The sequence below is a fragment of the Meles meles genome, chromosome 1 (genome assembly GCF_922984935.1).
Source record: "Meles meles chromosome 1, mMelMel3.1 paternal haplotype, whole genome shotgun sequence".
Taxonomy (NCBI): Eukaryota; Metazoa; Chordata; class Mammalia; order Carnivora; family Mustelidae; genus Meles; species Meles meles.
The window spans coordinates 87,083,800-87,100,053 of NC_060066.1; the positions used below are offsets into that span (position 1 = coordinate 87,083,800).

General features: G+C 34.7%; 1 protein-coding gene across 1 annotated transcript in view; it reads left to right on the forward strand.

Annotated features, from left to right (window-relative positions):
• Positions 1 to 16,254, forward strand: part of VCPIP1 (valosin containing protein interacting protein 1) — a 31,373-nt gene extending 15,119 nt beyond the window's left edge. Inside the window, exon 3 of the mRNA XM_046020053.1 lies at positions 11,346 to 16,254. Coding sequence (XP_045876009.1) covers positions 11,346 to 12,217 — 872 coding nt within the window. The 3' untranslated portion in view covers positions 12,218 to 16,254. The remainder of the gene's footprint in view (positions 1 to 11,345) is intronic.

Below are 16,254 nucleotides of genomic sequence, written 5' to 3' on the forward strand. Positions count from 1 at the left end.
ACTCTCTCAGCTTCAACAATTATCAGTACTTCTATTCCCCTCACTGGACTATTTTAAAATAAATCCCAGATATAATATAATTTCATCTGTAAGAATTTCAGTGTGTATCTCTAAAAGTAAGAACTTTAAAAAAACCCTACAATATGATTATCACATATTAAAAAATATGAAAAATAATTTTTAAAACATCACCAAATAGCCAGTCAGTGTTTATAATTCCTTGATTTTTGATTGTCTCAAAAAATTTTTTTGTTTTCTATCAGTTTATTTGAATCAGGGACCAAAGAATGGCTGGCTGGCTGGTTTCCTTCCTTTCTTCCTTGATCTTACCTTATCCTCCCTTCCTCACTCCCTCCCTCCCTCCCTCCCTCCCTTCCTTCCTTCCTCCCTAAGACAGGATTCTTAAAGCATAATTTGCATACAGTAAAATTCACCCTTTGTAGATATCAAGGTATATGAATTTTGACAAACATATATGGCCATGTAGCCACCACCACAATCAAGATATAGAGTATTGCCATCATTCCAAAAAGTTGCCCTGTGCCTCTTTCTAAGTAATCTCTTACTCCTAATCCTAGGCCTTGACTTGATAACCACTGATTTTGTTTGTCTCTTTATGTTGCCTTTTCCGTATCACCGTATAAATGGATTAACATAATCTTTTGTGTCTGGCTTCTTGGATTTAGCACAGGGGTTGGCAAACTACTTCCCCGTATCTGCCACATCAGGCCTGCTACCTGTGTATATAAAGTTTTCTCAGAAAACAGCAAAAAAACCCACCAACCAACAAACAAAACCCCCAAATTACAGTCACACTCATGTTTACCTATTGTCTATGGCTGTTTTCACACTAAAATGGCAGAATTGAGTAGTTGTGGCAGAGACTATATGGTCTAAAAACCTAAAGTATTTACTGTATTGCTCCATTACAGGAAAAAATTTGCCAATTTCTGTTCTACCTTAATGCTTTTGAGATTCATCTATCTGGTTGCTTTTATTAGTTTATTTTCTCATGTAGCTGAGTAGTATTCCATTGTGTGGATGTATCACATTTTTGAAAATCTATAACTGATTGAAGGACATTCGGGTGATTTTCAGTTTTGAGTTCCTATGGATAAGGCTACTGTAAACATTTGTGTATAGGTCTTTGTGTTTGGACATATGTTTCACTTTCCTTTTGTAAACACCTAGGAGTGGGATTGCTGAGTCATATGGTAAGTCATATGGTAAGATAAATGCTTATCTTTATAAGAAACTTCGAAACCATTTTCTAAAGTAGCTGGACTATTATATATTCCTTAGCACTGTGTTGGAGTTCCATTTTCTCTCTTCCTTATCAGTACTTAGTAGTATCAGTTTTTGTTTTAAAACTATTTTAATATATGGTTTTAATTTGCATTTCCCTAATATCTAATGATGTTGAGCATCTGCTCATGTGCTTATTTGCTTCCTCCTTCTTTTGCTCGTTTTTAAATTGGTTTGAATCTTCTTTTTAGTTGAGTTTTGAATCTTCTTTTTAGTTGAGTTTTGAGAGTTCTTTATATATTCTGGCACACATCATTTATCAGGTAAGTGTTTTGCAAATATTTTCTCCCAGTTTGTAGTTTGGCTTTTCATTCTTTTAACAGTATCTTCTGAAGATCAGAGATTTCTAATTTTGATAACTAATTTAACAGTTTTTTCCTTTTATACTTTTTGTGCCCTATCCAAAAAAATCTTTGCCCAAAGGTGACAAAATTTTCTTCTGTGTTTTCTTCTATCAGTTTTATAGCTTTAGGTTTTATATTAGGTTTACGATCTATTTCAAGTTGATTTTTTTCATATGTTGCAAGGTATGAGTTGAGATTCACTTTTTTATGTATGGATATCCAATTGTCCCAGCACTATTTATTGAAAAAAGTAGACCTTTATCCGTTGCATTACTTTGGTACCTTCATCAAAAATCAGTTGACCATGGATCATACAGTTGAAAGGGTGAATTATATGCGAAATATAGCATCATTAAAATTATTTTAAAAAATCAATTGACTCTATATGTGTGGATCTATTTTTAGAGATTGTTTTCTGATTTGTTGATGTATGTCTCTCCTTACACCAATATCTTGTCTTGATTAAAGTATCCATATAGTAATTCTTGAAATCAGTTATTATGAGTCTTACATTTATTCTTTTCTATTTTTTAAGTTTTTATTTAAATTCCAGTTAGTTAACATAGTTTCAGGTATGCAATATAGTGATTCCACACTTCCATGCAATGCTTGGTGCTCATCACAAGTGCACTCCTTAATCCCCATCACCTATTTGACTCATCCCCCACCTACCTCCCTTCTGGTAACCATTAGTTTACTCTCTAGTTAAAGATCTGTTTCTTGGTTTGCCTTTCTTGCTTTCCCCACCCTTTTTCTACCCTTTGCTCATTTGTTTTGTTTCTTAAATTCCACTTGAGTAAAATCAAATGGTATTCATTATTCTTTACCTTACTTCGTTTAGCATGAAACTCTCTCTAGCTCTATCCATGTCAGTTGCAAACTTCTTTATTCTTTTCCAAAAAAAATTTTTGGGATTCTAGGTGCTTTGCTTATTCATATAAATTTTAGAATCAGCTTGACAGTTTCTGCAAAAAAGTCTGCTGGGATTTTTATTGTGATTTATGGACTCTAGATCAAATTGAAGGTCAAGATATTTTTACATCAAATCTTCTGATTCATAAAAATACTATATTTCTCCATTTATTTAAGTGTTCTTTAATTTCTCTCATCAAAATTTTATAATTTTCAGCATATCATTGTTACATATCCGTTCTTAGAGTTATACCTAAATATTTCATGTTTTGGGAATGCTGTTGTAAAAGATGCTTTTTTAAAATTCCAATTTCCTGGGATGCCTCAGTGGTGCAGTCAGTTAAGCATTGGACCCTTAGCTTTGGTTCAGGTCGTCAGTCAGCTCAGGGTAGTGAGATTAAGTCCCATGTTGGCCTCTGCACTCAGCGCCGAGTCTGTTTAGGACTTTCTCTCCCTCTCTCTTTGCCCTTCCCCACCCCTGCTCTCTCTCTCTCTTGCTCTTTCTCTCTCTCAAATAAATAAATCAATGTTTTTTAAAAAAATTCCAACTCCCTTTGTTCTTTGGTAGTGCATAGAAAATAAGATTGGTTGGGGCGCCTGGGTGGCTCAGTTGGTTAAAGCCTCTTCCTTCGACTCAGGTCATGATCCCGGGGTCCTGGGATCGAGCCCCACATCGGGCTCTCTGCTCCGCGGGGAGCCTGCTTTCTCCTCTCTCTCTGCCTGCCTCTCTTCCTAGTTGTGATTTCTCTCTGTCAAATAAATAAAATATTTAAAAAAAAATAAGATTGGTTTTTAGGGATGCCTGGGTGGCTCAGTCCATTGGATGTCTGCCTTCTGCTCAGGTCATGATCTCAGGACCCTGGGATTGAGTGCCACATTGGGCTCCTTGGTCGGTGGGCAGCCTGCTTCTCCCTCCACTTGCCTCTCTCTCTGCCTGCTACTCCCTCCTTCTTGTGTTCTTTCTGACAAATAAATAAATAAAATCTTTTTTTAAAAAAAAGATTGTTTTTTAATTTTTAATTTTTTTTAGAAGATTTTATTCATTCATTTGAGAGAGAGAGCAAGAATGATCACAGAGTGAGAGGGAGAGGGAGAAAGCAGACTTGCCACGGAGCAGAGAGCCTGATGCAGGGCTCAATCCCAGGACCCTGAGACGACGACCCAAGCTGAATGCAGATACTCAACTGACTGAGTCACTCAGAGACGCCCCAAGATTGGTTTTTATACATTGACCTCATATCCTGTGACCTTTTTATATGCACATATTCTAGTAGCAGATTCTGTGGAATTGTCTATGTAGGTCATCATGTCTTTTGCAAAGACAAGACAGTATTATTTCTTCCTTTTTAGTCAGTATGCCTTGTATTTCTTTCACTTGTCTTATTGTAGTGGCTATAATAAGTTCATTGCTGAATAGATGTGGTGAGAGCAGACATCCTGCCTTGCTCCTGAAAGCAATTCAGCCTGTAGGTTTTCCAGAAATGCCCTTTTATCAGGTTGAGGACATTCCATTCTATTGATAGTTTACTGGGAGTTTATATTTTGAATGGATGTTGAATTTTATCAGGTGTTCTCTTCCTGCATCTATTGAAATGATCTTATGGTTTTTCTGTTTAGTTTATTGGTAGGGTGAATTACACTGATTAATTCTTGGATGTTGAACCAACTATGCATGTCTGGATTCAAATTCAGACATATTTTGTTGAGAGTTTTGCATCTGTGTTCATGGGGCATAATGATATGTAGTTTTCTTATAATGACTACTTAAGCAGGATAATGTTGACTTCGTAAAATAGAGTTGGGAAGTGTTTGCTCCTCTTCTGTTTTCTGGTAGATTTGTAATACTTTGATACAGTAATTTCTTTCTTAACTGGTAGAATCCACCAGAGAAGCCATCTGTGCTTGGAGTTATCTTTGCTGGACAGTTTTTAGCTATGAATTTAATTTATTTAATAGAATCCTCTTAAGATTTATGTCTTTTTTTCTTGAGTAAGCTTTGTTAGTTTTGTCTGTCAAGAAGTCTTTCCATTTCATCCAATTTTATTGGCATAAAATTGTTCATAATATTCCCTTGCTGTCCATTTAATATCTGTAAGGTCTGTAGCTCTTTTATTTCTGGTATGGGCAATTTGTGCCTCTCTTGTTTTGCTGACCAATCCAGCTAATGGTTTATCAGTTTTACTGATCTTTTCAAAGAAACAGCATTTGTTTCACAGGTTTTCTCTGTTGTTTTTCTGACTTCAGTTTCATTGATTTCTGCTTTTACATTTATTTTTTCCTTCTTTGTGCTTGTTTTGGGTTTAATTTGCCCTTTTCTTTATAGGTTCTTTATGTAGAAGCTTAGATTATTGTTTATAAACTTTTGTGTTCTAATAAAGCATTTAAAGCTATAAATTTCCCTCTGAGCATCCTCCCCTCTTTTATCTTGGCATCCCTTTCTTTTTACTTTCCATTTTAGCTTTATTCTACCTGAATTATATTGATATCAGTTAATGGTTTTTTAAAAGTTAGTATGACGATTGATTAATGATGTTCTCAGTAATTAGGGTAAATATGCACTTTCATGCAACTGAATGAAGTTCCCTCCTTTGTTTTTTGTGTGGGAGGGGTACATGGTGGGTGGTTATGGGTATGACTCTTGATTATTTACTAAATAGTTTCATGTTTCTGGTTTCAAATTATTTTTAAATGTTAGCACTAATGTTAAGACAGTTTAATGTGGAAAGAATTGTTTTTTCAACAAATGATGCTGGGACAACTGGATGTTTACATACGAAAGAATGAAGTTTTGACTTGTACCTCACACCAAATAAAAAATTAGCTCAAAATTTATCCACCACCTAGATATAGGAGTTACTACTAGAAAACTTTTAGAAAAAGACCATAGGCATAAAATTTCTTGACTTTGGATTTGGCAAAGACTTCTTAGATATGACACCAAAAGTACAAGCAACAAAAGAGAAAAGTAGATAAATAAGAAACAAACTTTTGTGCTGTAAAGGACACCATCATGAAAGTGAAAAGATGGACACCTGGTGGCTCAGTTGGTTAACTGTCTGACTTTTGATTTCAGCTCAGGTCATGATCTCCAGGTTGTGAGATGAAGCACCACGTTAGGCTCTGTGCCGGACAAGGAGCCTGCTTAAGAATCTTTGTCTCTCCCTTGCTCGCTCTCATGCTCTCTCTCTCAAAAAAAGAAAGAAAGTGAAAAGACAGCTCACAGAGTGAGGAAAATTTGCAAATTATGTATCTGATAATAGATTTGTATCTAAAATATAAAGAATTGGGAGCGCCTGGGTGGCTCAGTTAGTTAAGCGTCTGCCTTTGGCTCTGCCATGATCCCAGGGCATGATTCCATGGGCCTGGGATGGAGCCCTGCATCAGGCTCCCTGCTCCTCCCTATGAGGATCTGCTTCTCCTTCTCACTCTGCTCCTCTCCCCTGCTGTGTACTCTTTCTTCCTCAAATAAATAAATATATACAATGTTTAAAAAATATATAAAGAACTCATCAGTAAAAAGCCAAATAACCTGATTTAAAAATGGGCAAAATATCTGAATAGACATTTCTCCAAAGAAAATATACAAACAGCCATTAAGTACATAAACTGATGTCTAGATGCTCAGCATTATTAACCATCAGAGAAATGCAATTCAAAACCACAATGGCATAGTACCTCACATTCACTAGAATGGCTATAATCAAAAAGGCAGATAATTAGAACTGTTGGCAAGGAGATATAGAGATATTGGAACCCTCATACTGCTGGTAGGAATGTGAAATGGTACAGCCACTTGGGAAAGCAGTCTGGCAGTTCCTCAGATTTAACAGGTTACAACCCAGCAATTCTGCTCTTAGGTGTATACCCAAGAGAAATGAAACCTGTCCATTCAAAACTTGTACACAAATAGGTCATAATAGCATTATTCATAATAGTCAAAAGTGGAAACAACCCAAAATTTCCATCAACTGGTGATTGGATAAGACTTAGTATTTGGATACAATGAAGTATTATTGGGCAATAAAAAGGAATGAAGCATTGGTACGTGCTATATCATGCATGAACCTTGAAAAATTATGCTACATGAGACAAACCAGTCACAATAGACCATATATTATTCCATTTAAATGAAATGTCACAGAATAGACTTACCTACAGAGACAGAATAAGTCAGTATTTCCTAGGGCTGGGAGTTAGGGTAAGAGGAAGAAATGAGAGTGACTGCTGATGGGTTTGGGTTTCTTTTGGGGGTGATGAAAATGTTCTAAAAGTGTTTGGTGATGGTTCCACAATGCTGTGAATATACTGAAAACCATTCAGTTGTACACTTAAAATGAATTTTATGTGAATTATCTCTCGGTAGAACCATTGGAGTTTTTTCAGATGTTTCCTGTCTCAATTTAACCTTATTAGGGAGTAGTTTAGAGCTCTGAAGTAAGAACATCTGAGATCAAATTTTGGTTCTACCACTTACTCCCTTTGTGACTTCTAAGTCTTAGTGTCTTCATTAGTAAAGTGGGTATTATAATCTCAGGTTGTTAGGATCAAATGATATCATGCACATAAAGCAGTTAGCAAAGGGCCTGGTACCTAATAAATAATTAGCTAATGTTTGTTATTATTAGAATTTCAGCTGTTATTTGCAGAATAATTAAAATTCTTTTGACTATAACAACCATTTGAAATGGATCATTGTTAGAAAATTATTTTACTTTTCAAAATACAGTCTCTTCTAATATTTGTAGCAGGGTTTTATCTTTTTTTTAAAATTTCATTTTTTCAAGTATTCTCTACACCTGATGTGGGGCTCCTACTCTTGATCCTAAGGTCAAGAGTCCCATGTCCTTTGACTTAGCCAGCCAGGTGCCCCTTACCTCTTTTGTTTAGGACAGATTCATGTGGCAAATCATTATTATCCTGTGGTCAAAGAATCAAAGTATATCACCCAAAACACATATACCCATGTCCTCCAATAATTGGAACATACTTCTCTTTTTTACAAATCCACCCTAACAAACATATGGTTATATCTACATTAGAACAGAAATATTTCCCAGTCTAACTAGACTATTAATATTCTTCATATTTGGAAAGATATTTTGAAGTTCTTTTGCTTAAAATTTAAGTTTCCTTGCAGGTCTTTATGTAGAGATAAATGCAGACATAGATGACAAATTTAGTTAAAACTTGCATAGCTATCTTTAATTTATAATGTTGAGTTTTGCTTGTGTTTGAACTTTATGAAAATGGAAATTGAAAATTATGCTATATATATTCTCTGTGATTTGCGACTTTCAGATTTATTCATGTTGATGGGTTCAACTGTCATTCATTTTCATTACTGCATCGTATTCTCTTTTATCATTTTTAATATTATCCATTGTTCTCCTGATGCATTTCTGGGTGTTTTTTGTTTTTTGGTTTTTTTTGATGTAAAGAAGAATGTAGCTCTAAATATTAGTATACATTTTTTCTGTGTAAATGTGTGATGGAACTGTTGATATGAGATACAGGAATTTTAATAACCTTGATTCTTAAAATTCAAGACTACATAAGTTACGTAAAACATAAATTATTATGCTTAAAGGGAGTACAACCCATAAAGTATTTGCATTGGTTTTTTAATACATATTCAAAATATTTTTAATAATGTAAAAGGTCTAGAAGCTATAGAAATCAGAAAACATCACCTATGATTTTTAAGTATTTGTCTCATACATACGTGTTTTGGCCTGATTGTAATTACAGTACTTAGATTTGTTTCCTGCCATTCGTGTGCATTTTACTATACATATGAGGCATCATAGGTTTCTTATTTATATCAGTTCCTAATAGCTGCATATTACTTCCATCAGGTGGATAGACCATAATTTTCTTAGCCATTCTCTTCTTGTTGAAAGCTTACTTAGATTGTTTCCAGTGTTTCATTGTGAATAATACTGTGATATGTGGGACTATGATTCTTTCCAGGAATGACCAAGGGAGAGCATCACAATAGCAGTCTGGAAACAATTACAAAACTTTTTGATCTAATAGAGGAACTAAAACTATTGACTGCCTGATTTATATTAGGCAGTCTGTGTTATGCTTTGCATGTTTTCTCATTTAATATCAAATAATCAGTGAGCTGAGTATACCTATCATTATACTTACCTGATTGTATTATAATGATCTGTTTGTATCTGTCTCCTAAGAATTACATTTTATTTGAATCTTCAAGGTCTATTTTAGTTCCTGACACATAGTGAGACTCAATAAGTGTCATCTGTTGAAGTGAATGTTTGAAAGTTTTGCTTAGGGTCATCTCTGGACTTAATCATTCAAAATTCTCTTCTTTGCTCCCTTTGTTTCTTGAACCAAGTTTTACTTTTCCGCATCTGCCTGGCAAAACCTTTGTCTATAATGCTTCTGAAGATAGACTAGAATTGTGTGTGGTTACTGCAGGACATTTCCCCATCGGTCCTGGTGTTGAAGATTAATAGTTAAAGAGGCTGTAAGTCAGGTTCAAGCAGAGGCTACTACAAGAAGTAGAGAATCAAGTCCCTCACATGGGCTACTTACAGATCTCTGAGGTAGGGGATTTGTAATAAGCCGATTCCAGGGTTGTGGCCTGAAAGGAACCATTGAGACCACATCTCTGATTTTAAATTTTGTCTGTCTCTTTTTGTCAGTTACCTATGCTAGAAACTTTTCAAGAGGAAATTCTAGTTGGATTTGTATTAATGGGTACTTACCACTGAAATGAATGTTTATTTAAAATTACTGTGTATTTCATTTGCAGTTTAGTTCTTTTCTCTGGTTATTTAGAATATTCACAGTGATACATTAGAACCACTCTGTAGCTTTTTTCAGAGGAGGAAGCACTATTCTTTTTTTTTTTTTTAAAGATTTTATTTATTTATTTGACAGACAGAAATCACAAGCAGGCAGAGAGGCAGGCAGAGAGAGAGGAAGGGAAGCAGGCTCCCTGCTAAGCAGAGAGCCCGATGCGAGGCTCGATCCCAGGACCCTGAGACCATGACCTGAGCCGAAGGCAGCGGCTTAACCCACTGAGCCACCCAGGCGCCCCAGGAAGCACTATTCTTAATAACCTACAAAGTCAGGGGCACCTGGGTGGCTCAGAGGGTTAAACCTCTGCCTTCAGCTTTGGTCAAGATCTCGGGGTCCTGGGATCGAGCCCAGCATTGGGCTCTCTGCTCCCTGCTCTCTGCTCTCTCTGCGTGCCCCTCTGCCTACTTGTGATCTCTCTCTCTGTGTCAAATAAATAAATAAAAATCTTAAAAAAAAAAAGCAAACCTACAAAGCTGGAGACTACCTAAATGCCCACTACGCATTCTAGAGTTCACTCATTCTCCACCTCTGTATTTGTGTAGCACTAACAATTTCATTCATTTTTAACTAGTTTGCTTTTGCCTTTATATTTTGCCATAAACATAACCATTTGCACCATATATTATTAAGAGTTCTTTACTTCATGGGTTCTATGCTGGGCATGGAGCTTACTTAAAAAAATAAGAGTTCTCTACTACATCTTTCTTTTGTTGTTAACATAGAAAATTTTTGGTTTTATGAAATTTGAAAACCTCCACTTTTGCATACTTATACTTTAATTTAAAATGTAAGGATATTGGATAGTTTAAAACACACACAATTTTTTTATACCTTAGCTGGAAAAAGTATAAAATTTTGGAATACCAGAGAGTGAGATCAGGTTCCTCAACTAGAAAATAGAAGCCTGCTTTCAAGTTCTTCTGTTCCTACTTTAGTTGACTATGAGAAGTAAATTGCAGGGTCCTCTTGAGGAGCATTTGTACTTCAGGCTTATTGTGGTGGTTGTAACTTACCAGAGAGGAATAAGAGGAGTAACATGAAATACAACTTTTTTTTTTTTTAATATTTTATTTATTTGACAGAGAGAAATCACAACTAGGCAGAGAGGCAGGCAGAGAGAGAGGAGAAAGCAGGCTCCCCGCGGAGCCGAGAGCTGGATGTGGGGCTTGATCCCAGGATCCTGAGATCATGACCTGAGCCGAAGGCAGAGGCTTTAACCCACTGAGCCACCCAGGCGCCCCACAACTTTTTTTTTAAGAAAGAAAATTTTCTTATATTGTGATCAAGTGTCATTGCTTATAGTTATACCAAAGGCACAGTACATTAATGTTAGCTTTCCTAAATATGCCCTCATAATTAGTTCTTTAACTATGGGGTATCTCATTTTGAAAGTTCATTGTCTTTTATATTTGTGGAAGATACATACCTAAGGTACACTGAGTAAACCACTTTTATTCTGGTATTCTGTAATTCAGTAGAACTACTTAGGATTTTTAATTTTAATTCACACTGTGCAGGATTTTTGTGCAAATTTTGCCCTTATAGGTATTTTTGCAAAGTTTTAAAGTTTAATTAGTAAATGAAAGTATATGTTCTCATTGTTTTAATGCAAGCAGTTGTTTTACTAATACCGTTGCCAGTGTTTTCTCATAGCTTAGCTGTTTGTTTCAAGCCCTGTTCCTAACTTTGTAATAGGTTAATGATATTAAACAAAAAAAAATTCTCCTGGGGAACTACAGTAAGGTGTGTCATATTTTAGTATATGTGCTGCCGAGTGCTGTCATGATATTTTTTAATAGTAATAAATTCTATTAATATAATTATTTTTTAGTTTTGTTTTCAAAACTGTGATCTGGATATTGTTGAAAATTCACTACTTCAACTACAATTGTCGTTACTACACTTTTTAAGTAAGATTTTAATATATTAAATATGTTTTTTTCCCTTCTTTAGGTATGGCTGATGGCAAGCATTGTACTTTTCCACATCTGCCTGGCAAAACCTTTGTCTATAATGCTTCTGAAGATAGACTGGAATTGTGTGTGGATGCTGCAGGACATTTCCCCATCGGTCCTGATGTTGAAGATTTAGTTAAAGAGGCTGTAAGTCAGGTTCGAGCAGAGGCTACTACAAGAAGTAGAGAATCAAGTCCCTCACATGGGCTATTAAAACTAGGTAGCGGTGGAGTAGTGAAAAAGAAATCTGAGCAGCTTCATAATGTAACTGCCTTTCAGGGAAAAGGGCATTCTTTAGGAACTGCATCTAGTAACCCACACCTTGATTCAAGAGCTAGGGAAGCCCCAGTTGTAAGGAAGCATAACACAGGGACAGACTTTAGTAATAGTTCTGTTAAAATAGAGCCTTCTGTATTCACAGCTGCTCCTAGTAACAGTGAGCTTATTCGAATAGCTCCTGGAGTAGTTACAATGAGAGACAGCAGGCAGCTTGATCCTGATTTGGTTGAGGCCCAGCGAAAAAAATTGCAGGAAATGGTTTCTTCTATCCAGGCTTCGATGGACAAGCATTTGCGGGATCAAAGTACAGAGCAGTCACCATCTGATCTTCCTCAAAGGAAAGTAGAAGTTGCGAGTTCTTCTGTGAAGTCTGGGAGTCTTCAGACTGGCTTACCTGAATCTTTTTCTTTAACTGGTGGCACTGAAAATTTGAGTACAGAAACAACTGATAGCTGTGTGACAGAGGCCCTGGGAGCAGCATTTGCCACAAGGTCAAAAGCACAAAAGGGAAATTCAGTGGAGGAGCCTGAAGAGATGGATAGTCAAGATGCTGATATGACAAACACAACTGAGCCAATGGATCACTCTTGATTTAATTAGAGGCTAATAAAGGCAGAATGTTTATTGTGAATATGTAACATTTGTTGGCTGGGCCACATAACTTGATTAGTCATAAAAATCTTGTACGTATATAATTCAAAGATTCTATCCTATTATTCAGTGCATGACAGCAAGTGTGTGACTGGCATAGCTTTTAATATACTGCTACCCAGGCTGGCTCTGATTCCTATAAATTAGTTATTAGATCTGCTGAGAGGAGTTTCTTCCATATATGTGGTTCATTGGAAGTTTTTTGTAATTTTAATTCCATGAAAGTCTTAATGTTTCAAACATGAAAATTTTCTTGCTAATGTTTGGTTTTCTGAAAAGGCTAGAACTGGGGAGGAAATGAGATTTTGCTAACATTGATATCATCAAGGTAACCATTCCACATATTTATTAGAGTGTCAAAAGACTTATGTAAATTTGAAGGTTATCAGAACTAAATTGTATCTTAAAATTCATAGACGTATTTATTAGATACTGGGATCCTGATGTTTCCGTGAACGTAAACACATTCATAGAGATACGTTTTCTTGGTGAAAATATCTAGAGAATAGAGTGTAATGATATAACATTTTGCTGATTTGAGCAAGGCTAGGGGGAAAATATCTATTCTAAAATGATAAAGTCAATGTGATTCAGTAATGTTGCTGTCTGAGCCAACACAGCCAATTGTGTGCTCTGTTGTTGATAATATGTTACCATTATTTTTTTAATCCTGGCTTGGTCAAGTACCACTGAATTTTTTTTTCCTTTAATCTTGCAGAAAAGTTGATTGCAAAGTGTGGTAGAAAATATAAAAATAATGGTAGCAGTAGTTAATCTCTAATTTTCAGAGTCTGTCAGATTCACAGAGAATTTATATATAAGAATTTATCTTTATGAATGAGTTACATTGTTCTACAATTTTGATCAATGGTATTTAAGCTTGTATATGCTAAGTGTCTTTGAGCCCCTTTGAACCAAAAATGTTTCTTTTTTTCCTTAGCATCCATAAGATTTTCTTTATCTGTTGGCTTCACCTGGATTTGGATACAAATTTTACTGCATCAGACCCTGATCAACTGGGCATTTGCTTAAATAGTGTATTCATCAAACCTTTAGTGCCAGTTTCCTCAAAAAGCAGCTTTCATGCTTATTATCTTAAAGACAAAGAATGTTAACCTGAGATTGGTATTGCACTATTTTATCCTGTTCTGCAAATCTGTATTCTGAAATGTACATTTCAATCCATCGTTTTCTTTTGTTCACTGAAATTAAGTTGAATTTGAATGGATGATAGACAAAATGTATGTTAATACAATCTCTTATCTAGAGCATTTAAAGCCTGGCTGTCTCTGTTTGCACATGTAACAGATGCAGAACTGTGTTTGCAGTCTAAGAAAATGTACATCAGAAAGTATATTATCAGGTTTCAAAATTTCAGTCTGTTGATTCATAACGAATATTAGACAGTACTTTGACTTGTGTTTCCAAAAGAGGGAGGTTTTGGATTTCTTTCTAAGAAAGTATCTCTGACTTAATCCTCTTACTAAATGAAGTGCTCCATTTGAAAAAGGAAAGAATGGAGAATCTAGACACTCTGCAGGTGATATCTGAGCAAGATAGATATTTAGTTAGTTTTATCACATCACATTTTAAACCATATTTTATCTCAATTCTTATAAATTTACTTTCAATTATCTTGATATCTAAAGAGCAGGAAAATTTAGGACTTTTATATTGTGCATTAGGTTTGCATAAAGAACTGCAGCTACCAAATAATAGTTCCCATTTAGTTAGTATAGGTGGCTTCTATGTATTAAACTAAAAATTACAAATACCACTAACCACTATAATTATTTTTGGCTTTTTCAGCCACTGAAACTGACTTTTCTTATTAATTTAAATACAGGAAAACTGTTTAACAAGCAAATGCGCTGCTTTCAGATAAATGATATAATCACCTTTTCTTTAACAAATATTTTCTTTACCTGTGGCTTGGCATGTTTCATTAATAACAGACAACTATACTCATAGCATATAGAAAAATATCAGAAATTTTATCTTCCTATTATATTAATACTTGCATTTAGTCAAATTAGAGTGCACCTGTGAACATTAGGAGAAGGGCTTAAATCTCTGATAACACTATTTCTCTTGCCACAGCAATGCTATTTAGAAGCTGGTTAGGCGTGAATATTATAATAACAGTTGGGCTCTCCCTTGATAAAGAATAAAAGGCTTGATTTTGAGAATGGTCAGATTTCTTGAAATTATTTTAAATCTGCTGAAATTTGGTTGGGGTAATTAGTAGTTTTTGAGAAGTGAGCCAGGTATCATCTTCACAAAGAAGTTTTAGAAACAATTTAAGTTCTTAATTTTCATCCTTTGTTGTTCCATATGGTTATCATAATCAAATAGATGACTGTAGAGTTCTTATTTTTTAGTACTGCCATTTGTGATCACCACAACTTTTGAGTTCAAGCTAGAGATCATAAATCAGTTAAAATATTCTTTTAGCCTTAGATGTAACATAAATATAGCTCAATCTTATAATTCTGTTTGTGATGTTTCACTGAAACTTGAAGTAAAATTGTAAATTTTTTTCTTCAGTAATCCACTTTGTAGGTAATCATATCAAGTTTGAATTGATGACCCAAAGTCCAGGTAGAGTTTGAAGGTGGTGTATGTCTAGAATATTAGTAATGTGAAACTGGTTGAAATTGAAGAACACAAGACACTGCCAAATATTATGAGCTAGAATTTAATGAACGCCAAGGGAATGGTTACTCAGGAACTAGTTAAAGAGCAAGCCCAAGACCTATTTTTCCCTTTTCACTATGTTTCAAGTATTTTATTGGAAAATATTAGGATAAAGACAGAAATTTAGCAAATGTTATTGACTGTGAAATTTGCTTTATATCTTCTGATGATTTTTAGTTTGATTTTTACAATCAAGCCTACTGCTTGCAATTAAGATACCAATCTGAAATGCATCTGTGAATCCCAGCCAGAGGTCCTTATTGCCATTATTTTTAAGTATCTAATTTGGTTTGAAATGAGCAGACTTTTGCATATGGTCTCTTACCTCAGGGAAGATCACTTGCTAGCAACTCATATATTACTAATGACAGGTTTTTGAGAATTGTACTGACATCACATGTTAGCAACTAAATGCAAAATTTATAACAGTATTATTTTATATAGTTGCCTACTAATACTGGCTGCTAGTGAACATTTCTTTAAATATTTAGGACTCCTGAATAACTAGTCTTCAGGTATGAAGTAAACTCCCAACTTCTGTCATTAATTATGCTTTGGTCAATATAATGACAATATCATACTATGTTTGTTTTAGAACATCAATACAGTTTTGTCCTCATTTTTCGATAGGAATTTCAGTTGGCCCACACTTAAAATACTGCAGAGTAGATTTTGAGAGTTTCATGGTTCCCAAAACAAGGTCTCCATATTAGGATTTTCATAAAAGCCTTTGCAAAATTGAATTAAACTCCACTCAGTATGAATTTTAAATGATCTTTTATCATAGCAGTAGTGAGATACATACTCCATATAAGTTGTGTAGCTATATCCTGCAGTTCAGGGTTATCATATAATTTAACAAAATTGTACATCCTCAAAGCTCTTCATAATTAATATAAGAAATTAATTTTCAAGTCAGAACTACTCACTTGAAAACATACCATAGTAGAATGCTTACTGAAATAAAGTAACAAAGAGGAGCTACTGTAAGATTTATAGTTAACTGTTAAGTTCTGCCATTCTTAATAATTCTTTGAGATGCTAAGTGTTTCAATTCATATTTAATGATAATTAAATCGTGGAAATTTTAACGTTTGTTCCAAAATAGCAGAAATTGTAAAAATTGTGAATTATTGGAGAAAATGCCATTACTTGTATATCTGACATTTAATTTTTTAAATTATGGAGTCTACATGCTTTTGTAGTATAATATTAATACAATGATTATTCTCTTGTAAAAGAAAAGGAAAACTAGTAAAAAAAAGTTTTAGTTGATGTTA